General features: G+C 29.1%; 3 protein-coding genes across 3 annotated transcripts; 1 reads left to right on the top strand and 2 right to left on the bottom strand.

Moving 5' to 3' along the window:
* Positions 1-1,222: 1,222 nt before the first annotated feature.
* Positions 1,223-3,765, bottom strand: PGO_090290 (hypothetical protein, conserved; the record flags this gene model as incomplete). Its single annotated transcript, XM_028687619.1, has 2 exons — positions 1,223-1,301; positions 1,697-3,765. 2 exons carry the CDS (start codon positions 3,763-3,765, stop codon positions 1,223-1,225), a joined length of 2,148 nt encoding a protein of 715 aa, XP_028543420.1.
* A 1,962-nt stretch (positions 3,766-5,727) lies between these two features.
* Positions 5,728-7,098, bottom strand: PGO_090300 (40S ribosomal protein S4; the record flags this gene model as incomplete). The annotated part of the gene is made up of 2 exons (XM_028687620.1): positions 5,728-6,510; positions 7,096-7,098. 2 exons carry the CDS (start codon positions 7,096-7,098, stop codon positions 5,728-5,730), a joined length of 786 nt encoding a protein of 261 aa, XP_028543421.1.
* A 3,139-nt stretch (positions 7,099-10,237) lies between these two features.
* Positions 10,238-11,346, top strand: PGO_090310 (centrin-4; the record flags this gene model as incomplete). The annotated part of the gene is made up of 3 exons (XM_028687621.1): positions 10,238-10,550; positions 10,878-10,922; positions 11,201-11,346. The coding sequence occupies 3 exons, from the start codon at positions 10,238-10,240 to the stop codon at positions 11,344-11,346; spliced, it is 504 nt and encodes a 167-aa protein (XP_028543422.1).
* Positions 11,347-12,284: the final 938 nt, after the last annotated feature.

The following is a 12,284-nucleotide window of genomic DNA, read 5'->3' on the forward strand; positions in this document are numbered from 1 at the left end:
CTAGATGTAAGAAACATCCTTCATATTTTGTGAAAGCTAGATGTGTATTACATGCCACTTTTCCATACACACTAAATGTTTTCAATCTTGTTACGTTAGCATATCTGCACTTAACAACAAAATGTTGAGAAATCTTCTTACACACATACATACAAACATACACAATCATATGTATAAAATTATAACCATACATCTGCTGTTACTTCTCGTGCAGTGAACACCTCACCCAAGTAGTAAGACACTGGGAAATCTACACATAAATATGGACTTATAAAGGAAATTAAACTTGTTTTTCACTTTCTTCACTTCTTGTCGTGTTAGAAGTGGTCAACACTTTGGAGAATAGCGTTATTTTATAAAGTTTCCAATTTTGAAAAAATATAAAAAAAATATAAAAAAAAAACAAAAAAAAAATATAAAAATATATATACATAATTAAAAGATAACAAGGACGGATTCGCAGAAATGCCTCAAATAAGATGATTCCTTACGCAAATGAAACGAACTAAAACTAAAAAAAAAAAAAAAAAAAAAAAAAAACTAGAAAGAGAAAAAAGTGAGATGAAGAAATGATAACATAGCGAAGAATTTTTCCATACTTTGGTCCAAAATTTATGTGTACACACAAATTCACACATGATAAAGTTCAGGTATCATCCTGAATACCTATCATGTGTGATAAAACTCAAGTATGCACAAGCATTGTCTTTCAGAATAAAGTGTAATTTAACTGGAACACTCTTTTTTATTTAGACATGCTCCTAATGTATCTTTCCCTTTCGCCATAAGAAATTATGTCTTTGTTTGCGAGATGCTGCAGAAGTGGAGGTAGATGTAACTAATTCAGAATCTACCTCCCAATTACACAAACAAATTGGAGAATATGTATATAGACCACCTTTTGTCACATGTGATAATATTTCACTATTTGGAAATGACATGTGTATATTTCTCCATATGATGATGAGATAAACAAAAAAAAAAAAAAAAAAAAAAAAGAAAAAGAAAAAATGCATCAAAAGAAAGGGGCCGGAACGTGGGCGTGAAAAGCTGGGCAGAGATGAACACAAATGGATGAAAATTGATGAAAATTGATGAAAATGGACGAAATGATCCAAATTGGGGAAGCCTGAGACTTTTTTTTTTTTTTTTTTTTTTTCTTTCCTGTTTCTCCTTCATTTTCCTATTTCATCTTCCTCTGAACGTGACATAAAAAAGTCATTCATTGATCAACAGTGGACGGGCAGCTATTCTTAGTATCATCGAAGAAGTGATGCTTCATTTTCCCCACTTTCGATTTGCTGAAAAGTAGAAAAGGGATAGAGACATTATGGCAGAAATGGAAGATAGAAAATATCAAACAGTGGTAATTACCTCAGGGTGAAAAATCACTACCCGAGGGAGTGCACTCCTATGTCAGTCCTTTGACTCCTCATCGCAATAGCAATCAAAATTGGGATAGAAAATGGAATCAAAATTGGGATAGAAAATTGAACCCAAAATTGAACCAAAAATGAACCAAAATTGAACCCAAAATTGAACCAAAATTGAACCAAAATTGAACCCAAAATTGAACCAAAATTGAACCCAAAATTGAACCAAAATTGCATTCGTGTTATCTCCCCTCCTCTCTCTCTTTCTCCCATTCGAAGTTACATTCACAGTCGCGTGGTCGACGCTGCTTCTCTCTCCTTACTTCGTGAACAAGAGGCGTACTATAATGTAAACGCTGAGAATGATGCACATGATTATGAAGAAAAGCATAAATATGTCTAACAGTTCATTTATCTCAATTGTCAACTTGATATTCCCGCTGGAAATAATGATATTTTTGTCTCGTATCACGTGGTAGGTTCGCTGAATGAAGTGACTATTTTCAATAAAACTGATAAAAAGAGAGTTTTCAGAATTGACAAAGTGCTTGAAGTATGAACATGCAACGATATTTTCCTCCATATTTGTTACATTTTTTAAATATTTATAAAGTAGTTTACGTTCATACTTAGACTGAACAATGTAACAATTAATGTGTCCTATATATTCTTCACTTGGATTTTTGACATAATCAATTATTTTTCTATTGTAATATCCATCCTTATCTTTATATACTTTCCACAATTTCGTTTTTGTACTTATAAAAATGATGGGAATATCATGATTTTGAATGGTTGACATATATGCCACAGGTTCAATATCATGTACTATGCTTTCATAAGGAATGAAAGAAATTTGTCTGCAATTTATTTTGTATGAATTTAGATCACATCTGAAAAGGTGTACTAACTGTTTACTCTTATCAAAAGAAATGTAATAGAACCCAAGTTCATTTTCCTGATCTTCAAATAATATAATATCTAAAATGTTCTTCACAGTAAAATAAACATAAGTGGAGAAATCTTTCAAAATAGTTACATAGTCATTATTGTGATAATACATAATGATATACCTACCAAGAGAAGATATATTTTTAATTTGTGATTTTTTTAAATGCTTAATTGTTGTGTCTTTATAAAAAGACATCTCATATACATAATTTCCATTTCTGTAACAATTGTTAAATTCATTTTCATTAAAAAACACTGTATGACATTTTTTATAACTCTTCTTTATCAAATCTTTATTGGAATGTTTCCATAAAATGTTATTATCTCCTAGCTGATATTTATATTGAGGTATAGTATTATATAAAAAATTATTATTCGAAGTTACTTGGCTATCATTATATTTTAAATATCTATCTTCCAGTTCATTATTTTTACTTTCCTTTTTAAATATATCATTCATATAATATTTAAAGTTACATACAATTGTTTTGTTATAAATGTAATATGCTATATTTATACTCTCAAATTCTAATTTTACCAAACTGTTAAAATAACTTGCTATTTTTTTTAACAATATATTATTCTCTTTCTTCATATAGGATAAACTTAATTCGAAGTATTTATTGTATTCCTCATTTTTTAAAAAAACTGCTTTCAATTCATTTCTGCTTCTCCTTGATGGATAACACAGAAATTTTTGAGGCATGAATTTTTCACCATTCTCTGTGATATTACCATCCATGATCCTAGTATCACATATCGTAGCTCTCTTTACAAAATTGTAATCATCATAGTCATTATAATCATCGTTATCATTCCTACCTGTATTATACTTTATGCCTCCACCTCCACTAAATTGATTATAATTTCCTTCTGCATCAAATAAACCACCGTGGATACCAGATCCATCACTGCCACCATATCCATCATAATTATTATCATCATCATCATTATCATCGTCATCATCGAAACTGTACTTACTAATTTTTTTTATAGTAAATGGTTCATTCTTCACATAGTGATTATTTTTTTTATCTAAATATTTTATTCCTGATTCACTGTAAAATAAATTATTGATTTTACAAATGGTTCCCTTTTTATTATTTTTTAACAAAACCAAATCCCCATCATTATGTTCAAATATGAAATTAATATTTGTTGGAATTCTATATTTAAAATAATTGATCACTTTAGTGAAACTTTTATAAAAATATATATTGTCACCTATGTCCAAATCTCCTACATCAGAACTGTCTACATAATTGTTATCGTCACTTTCGTTTAAAAAAATATATTGAAAGTTACTCAGTTCACTTTTAAATTCTTTTGCATTTGTGTATGTAATACCTATTCGTTTGACACCATCACACAATACAAGTGTCTTGTGATCCAAGTAACAAACAGCCGTTACTAAGATACACAGTTTTCTCACAATCCTCATTTTGTCAAACAATTTCCAACTAATATATTCACATATAAATGGGTTACAAATATATACTATAATAAATTTATACTCCAAAAAAAAAAAAAAAAAAAAAAAAAGAAAAACGTATTTACAAAAATGGGAAAACAAATCGGATGAGGAAAATTCGTCAGAAAAAAAAAACCATCTTACAGAAAATTTTCCCTTTCTTGCTATGGTCTTTTTTTTTTTTTTTTTTTTTTTTTCTGTTTCTCCCTTCGTAACACCTAGCGTTCTTGTGCCATCAGATCAATTTTTGACAACCAATTAGCAAATATTATTTATTATACTAATTATATTAATGTACTAATTATACTAATTATATTAATGTACTAATTATACTAATTATATTAATATATTAATATATTAATTATATTTATTATGCTAATTATATGTGTTATATTTTTTTATTTTTACCTTGTTTTTGCTTCATTTTTTTCTTTTCTTCACACATTCGAGAACACCCTCAATGAAATCGAAAAAAAAATGAAAAAAATATTAACCTGGAGAAAGATTTCACAAAACTTGTGTTTTTACTTATTCTTAAATCATCCACTCCTACGTTCGAGTGAAAAGAAGACTAAAAAAAAAAAAAAAAAAAAAAAAATGCACTTCAAAAATGTGTAACAATTTGCGGGCAAAATTAAAGACACACATATGACCAAATTTTTAGCCATAATCTGTATCCCTTCGCAAGTGTGAGCATTCGGGTTCATCTTGTTTAGCTTCGGCTTAACTCAAGTGAGAAAAAAAAAAAAATTGATTCATAAATTGCACAAATGGAATAAGCTACAAAAATGGAGCAAGTTTCATAAATGGAACAAGTTTCATAAATGGAACAAGTTGCATAACTGGAACAAGATGTATAAATGGAATACGCTGCTTAAATGGCATTAAATGAGCAAATCACAATAATCTTTTCACATTATCACCCACATTATTGTATAGTGCTTCACCTTAACCCCTACTCTACTACTACCATGCACATCTTTTCTATTTTCTAACAATTCAAAAATTTCCCAAAACACTACGCTTTTTCGCGCGTTTTAAATTTGAACCGATTAATTTATTTTCCTTACCGAGCAGTGTACAATATATATACATACTTACATGTGTACTTTTTTTTTTTCTTTTTTATCTTTTCAGATTAAGCACACATTTTGAAATAATTCCATGTTAAAGAAGAAAAAAAAAAAAAAAATTAAAATAATTATTGTATGGTACACGCAGGCCCATTTTATATATTTAACGTTTGTTGCGTATTCACTTTTTTTTTCCTTTTTTTCCTTTTTTTCCTTTTTTTCCTTTTTTTATCTGAATTTCATGCACAGGGGGGGGGAGTAGGGAAAAAAAAAAAAAAAAAAAAATACGAAAAACAAAACTTTTTAAAATGTAAAAAAAGCATTAGCGTAATCTGTAACATGATAATAAAATATACTTAAAAATATAATCACATTTTTTCGATGAATAATTTTTCATTTCTTTTTTTCCAAGAATTTGTGGTTCATGAAGAAGGTTTTGTCTACGAACTAAATCGTGACCTTAATTTTATTTTATTCTACTTTTTTTCATTTTATTATTTTATTATATTACATTATATCATATTATATATATATTTTTTTTTTTTATAAAAATTGTTCTTCGTTAGTATATATTCTTGAATTGTATACCACATAGGTAAACAATTCAGCAAGTATATACTCTTATGAGTTTGGTCTAAACAGGTTAATTATTAATTTATTTAAAGATGTGTGTATGAACTGTTTCTTATCACTCACTCCTTTATACAACACTTTTTTTTTCTTATATATATATATATATATATATATATATGCCTTTAGCGATGCTGTAAATAAGTGCTGTTGGGGAAGATAATATAATTATTCTTTATCCCTAAAAAAAAAGGGTTGCCTAAAATTCCTTAAGCTTAAGAAATGAAGCCTAATTATTCTGTGCCTTCAATTTGTTTCTTCTCTCCTCAATGACATCCAATTTGATTCCTTTCTCTCGTGGCAAACTAATGTATGGCTTCGAATTATCCCCAATGACAAAAACATTGCTTAAACGGGTAGCAAATATTTTTCCTCTAGAATCTTTGACATGAATAATGTCATATGTTCCTATGTTCTTGTCAATTGATGAAATGATACCAACTCTTCCAACACTGTGTCCAGCAGTAACCATAACCATGCTACCTATTTGAAATTTTAAATGTTCCAGAACTTTTCCTGTTTCTAAATCTAATCGAACTGTATCATTTGCCTTAACGTCCGGATGGATATATGGAATGCTTCTACCATCATGTGTAACTGCAATAGATAATCTTCCTTTTCTTAAGATAATTTTTTTTACTCTGCACAATTTATATTTACTTTCCTCATGGGTAATTCTATGTGGTACGAATCTTCCTTTAATGTCATACAAAAGACGGAAATATTCATTCGACTTTGTTATATGAATAACATCCATTAAACCAACAGGAAATGTACAATCTGTTCTTATTTTATTGTCCACTTTTACAATTTTTTGAATTAATATCATTTTCACTTCATCAAATGTTAATGCATACTTCAATCGATTTCGTAATAAAATCACCAATGGGATACTTTCAATTAGTCTATGTGGACCACTGCTTGTTTTGGGCGCATACTGGCCACCCATTTTGTTCAACATCCAATGAGAGGGGGCATTTACTCTCTTCATATGTTTCTTTATTCCTTTACCCTGCGAGGAGAAAATGAATACAAAGGTTAGTAAGTTTTTTGAAATGTTCATACATAAAAAATGTCACACATGCACAAAAAAAAAAAAAAAAAAAAAAAAAAATGGGGAAAAATTATGAACGTTCAGAATTTTACATTGTCAAAAAAAAAAAAAAAAAAAAAATTACACACGTTTTATAAAAACACAAGAACAAGTCATAAACTTCTTATATACAATAGTAAAACAGTGTGTGACTAAAAATGTGTCAAATTGTTTCACAAATATTAAATAGTAGGTAAGCTAATGTTTCGCTAGTATGGATCGAACAAAGTTCAAATGTTTTCATGACGAACTTATTTTTATTGGAAACTTGAAAAAATTTTCACAAAAAAGTTCAATCGTACATTTTGTGGTATGCGTTTAAACGTGGCAAAACCGATTCGGTAGATATAATTACTTAACTCACAACAACATTAAGTACAGTTGGTGTATGTATATATGTATATAAATATATGTACATATTATATATATAGATATAACTCAGATATGCACATTTTCATGTATTATGCTTTTTGGTTGCCATATTCTCTCATGGGAATATATGACCATAGGTGGGTTGATAATATCACACCATAAATTTAGAGTTATGAAAATATACACGTGGCTACTATATTTTTTTTTTTTTTTTTTCCCATTCTTTCATTTCTTGTACATACCATTTTTCCAATTAAGATTCAAAAAATGATTGGCTAATTTTGTTCCTTAGAATGGCTTACGAATATATTACACGGGCCTTTCTCCCTTATCCCTTTTTTTTTTGGTAATTTGTTGAAAATGAAAAGCGTTCAATTTGAACAAAACTTATAAGTATGTATATTATATATTTAATCAAGAGGTCTGATATGATAAAATTTTTATATGCTTAATTATTTCAAAGAATTCGCGTATCTTCCTTTCTGGCAGTATATATAGCCTTGTATTTTTTATGAGAAATGTATAAATAAAATGGTAAACTTTTTTTCCCAATTAATCTTACATAATATTGTATGTTTTTTTTTTTTTTTTTTTTTTTTTTTTCCGAAACGAATTGTTGTAATTGTATGATTTATTTTATATATACATTTTTATTTTAACTTCTGCTATGAATGCATCTTTTTTTTCATTTTTCACAAACTTTTTGGGAAAAATTCCTCACAACGTTAAAGAATAAATATGTATCAAAAAATTAACTTTCGCTATGGGTACAATAATTCTTGTGCGGCGTGACACTTTTTTTTTTTTTTTTTTTTTTTTTTTTTTGTTCTTATTTTTTGTAGAATGTTTGAAGTGGGGATCACATATGTCAACATTATATGCATATAAACTTTGCACTTTTTTAAATTCATTCAGGTGTGATAAGGTTGTTATACTTCTAAACAATTCCAACAAAATTTTGTGCGCTATACATTTTATCATCATATAATGTATAGTATAACTAATTAGCACATATTAAAAGGGAAAAAAAAAAAAAAATATAATAAAGGTATGATTGCAAGGGTTAAAGAAAAAAAATTAAAAATATAATAATGTTTTCCCTTATTTTAAGGGGACTACGCACCCTGTATAAACCGTATATAATACACTTAAATCACTTCCAGGAATTCTAAAAATAAAAGCCTCCTCTCTCCTCTTTCTTTTCTTGAGGCATTTTGCAAATCTGTATATATTTTATACCATATCTTATTGCATATATATACACGCATTTCTCGTTCTTTTTTTTTTTTTATACATTTTGCACACAAAATTTTGTTGATGTTTAGAAGAATTTTGGACTATATTACATATACACAATGCATTATATATATTCCCTTACAAATAAGTTAAATATAATGCTGCTTATTATATTTGCATTGCAAGGTAAATTTTTTTTACATTTTTTCTACAAATTAAACCAAATTTATCATGAGAAAGAAAAATGATTTAATAACATATTCTAAACCCAAAGTGTTGTAAGAGGAGAACGAAGAAAAAGGCATTCATGTCACAAGGCAACAAAAAATATATATATATATATATATATTAACAGTTCCAATTTTTTTTTTTTTTTTTCTCTCCCGATTATGGGAAATGGGACCTTTCTTACGGGAGAAAAAATGGAAACACAAAAAAGCAAGGAAAAATAAATAAACAAAAATAAATAAACAAAAATAAATAAGCAAAAATAAACAAGGAAAAATGCATACGTATAAAATTCTCTACCCCTTCACCATTTTCTCTTCTCTGTGGTACTCTCTTATTTTTACTGACCTTTTTTCCTTCCAGCCATGTACCATCACAACACATTTATGCAACAAGCATAAAAGATAACAAAAAAATTATTTCCTCTGTAAAAAAAAAAGCTTAACAATAAATGAACTCTGGGTATTATTGAACATTCAAATCTGAATTGCACAAAAAGAACTCCTCAACCATGGTGTGAGCACCAACATCTTTTTCAAGTTTCTCACGTTAGTCAGCATGGCATAAACGACACACATAGAGAGGAAGAGAGGGGCTAATGTGTGGAGTTTTGTTTCATCTTCATCCTAGAAATGAGAAGACATATTGAAATACCATTAAACGCGAGGGAGACGGTGACAGAGAGGAGAACTGTGGTAAAATTTGGTACATACACTTAGTTCTATTGCGTGAAAAATATTTTCCAACTTTGCTGATAAATTTGCATAACAAAATTACGATAAAAAAAATGTGTATAAACATAAGTAGGGCGTAAAAAGCACATAAATATTGTATTTCCACAGGTTTCTATGCAAAATGGGTCACATTATGTAATATCCACATATGTGTGTCCGAATTAAAAAACAAAAATATATCATGCAAATGTTTACATTATAGGTGTTTTTCTTCGTAACACTTGGCAAGGTGTGAATTTATTTTTCCCTGCACAGTACAGCAAATTTTTAAAACAGTTGGCGCGAAAATATGTACACTATATATATATGTATATACATATATGTACATATCTGTCCAAATTTTTTCCTTAAACGAGCAAACTTGAGGAATAACTATGTGTTCATAATTTTATATATTCTCTAGTTCGTAATTAAGTTCGTGCATGTTCTTGTGTTGGTTGGAAATAGTAAAAAAAATAGAAAGAATATTTTCTCTTCCAATTTGAACTGCTCTATTTTTTTTTTTTTTTTTTTTTTTTTTTTTTTTTTTGCGGTGCAAGGTATCTTCATCTGAACACGCCACATTTGAAATTTCCAAGCAATTTAGAATCTCTCACACGGAGGAAAAATATATCTTCATGTAAAAACACCCCACCACCACCACACACACACATAGGCATGTACGCAAGCATAGAGGGCACATGCACGAACACACATATCCACACTTAAGAATATTCTCTGTCTTCCTCATCGACATGCAATTGAGGAGAGGCAATTTATTTATTCATATGAACAGGGTATGTGTGTGTACACCTAGTGAACCAAAAAAAATAAAAAAATTTTAAACAAACAAACAAAAAACGAACAAACAAAAAACAAACAAACGAATAAACAAAAAACGAACAAACAAAAAACAAACAAACGAATAAACAAACAAACGAATAAACAAACAAACGAATAAACAAACAAACGAATAAACAAACAAACGAATAAACAAACAAACGAATAAACAAACAAACGAATAAACAAACAAACAAATTAGCAAACGAACGAATAAAGCAAACGCAACTGGAAGGAAAAGTCCAGGGGCAAATAAAATGATACTCGAGAACGCTAAAGAAATAACAATAAATGAGGACATTGAAAAAGAGATATACGAATGCTTCTCCTTATTTGACACAAACAAATGTGGGTACATCGACATTCGCGAATTTTACTTCGCACTTAAGTCGCTAGGTCTTAATTTTAAAAAAGATGAAGTAAAACATATTTTCCTCCAAATAAAAACAAATATTGATGACAAGTTGAATTTCGATGAATTTTTTGAAATTGCGTCCAAACACATTCATAAGAGATACAACGAGGAAGAATTGGAGCACATGTTTTCTCTCTTCGATCCCAATGATACAGGTCAGTCCATTTCATACTTCTGCCCTCACCCCCACCCCCTATATGGGCTTAGACACGCATACATACGTACATATATACATATAGGTATGCCTGTACGTGCATGAAAGTATGCAATTATGCATGTATGTGTATGCATTACTGCTAGATCCCTGCCCTTAGGGGAATTGCACCCACCCAGGCAGGCATTCTTTCCCACGCGCGTGTAAAATTACTACTCATGGATGTGCATTCCATTAAACATAAAAGTACTATTTCTTAATCAACGCACGCAAAAAAAAAAAAAAAAAAAAAAAAAAAAAATTATTTATGACAAACTTCACTTTACAGGAAAAATAACACTATCCTCCTTGCGAAACGTTTGCATTGATATAGGTTATATTAAATAAATTCTCGTCAGTTGGATGCATGTATTTATATAGAACACAAAAAAAAACAATAATATATATGTTATTGAGCATTTTTTTTTTTTTTTTTTTTTTTCCCTCCCCCCAATTAATAAATGTACACATATTTTCTTATTAACATTCCATTTATCATTTCATGGATTGTGTCGATATGCATACATATCTGTTGTGAACATGTAAATATCCATATGCCGCCTGCACACAGTAGTACTATAATTTCCATTTTTATAACTTTCACATTCGAAGGGGAAAACATTGACGATGCTGAATTAAATAACATGATCGAGTTTGCTGACAGAAACAATGACAAGGTAATAGACAAGGATGAATTCAAAAAAGTCCTCCTGAGTGCATGGAAAAATGATCCACTAAGTGATATAGACTCGGATTAATTTTCTCTCCCTTCTCCGTGAACAAGCGTGTCGAAAAGTGCAAAATTGTAAAAGAAATGGACAAGTGGAGATGTGCAGAAAAAAAAAGAATTGTATGTTATACAAAACGTTTATCGAACTATGTTATTATTTTATATATTACTCCTCAATTTCATGCTGATTTGTTTCATTTGTTTTAATCGTCTTAACAGTTAGAGATTTAAAAAAAAAAAAAAAAAAAAATGAAGGCAGTAAGTGTCACATGTGTGGTGCACGTGTCTATGTGCAGAAAAAAAGAGAGACACACAAATCATAAATAATTAAAATAATAAAAAAAGAATCAAATAGAAATAAGAATCTTAATTAAAAAATTTCTCTTGCATTTTTAAAAGTTACACAATGGGGTTTAAAAAAAAAAAAAAAAAAAAATATAAAATCATATTGATCATATAATAAAATAATACTAATAAAATAATACTAATAAAATAATACTAATAAAATAATATTAATAAAATAGTATTAATAAAATAATATTAATAGAATAAATCAATAAAACATGCACAGTTACGTGCAGAATCAAAGAAAAACACACATGTATTTCGAGGGTGGATGGGAGGAGGGACGACATGCATATACACACACATACATAATATGTATATTTGATATTTACACAAATGACGTTAAAAAAAAGTGATGGTAGGAAAATACAAATATGAGGAACAAGATATTTTCTAAGCTATTGATAAAGGAAGAGGGGGAACGTGGGGGGGTTCAACCCTCGGACCTGCATGGGACTTTGTTGAGGCAAGAGTCCTTCAGACCCATGAGGACTCAAAAGGATGTCCAAATATACTTTTTCGTCCATGATACAAGTTTAACGGTGCAGGAGTGATGGTTTAACGGTGCAGGAGTGATGGTTTAACGGTGCAGACGTGATGGTTTAACGGTGCAGGAGTGAT

The sequence above is a fragment of the Plasmodium gonderi genome (assembly GCF_002157705.1).
Source record: "Plasmodium gonderi DNA, contig: Chr09, whole genome shotgun sequence".
NCBI classification, from domain to species: Eukaryota; Apicomplexa; class Aconoidasida; order Haemosporida; family Plasmodiidae; genus Plasmodium; species Plasmodium gonderi.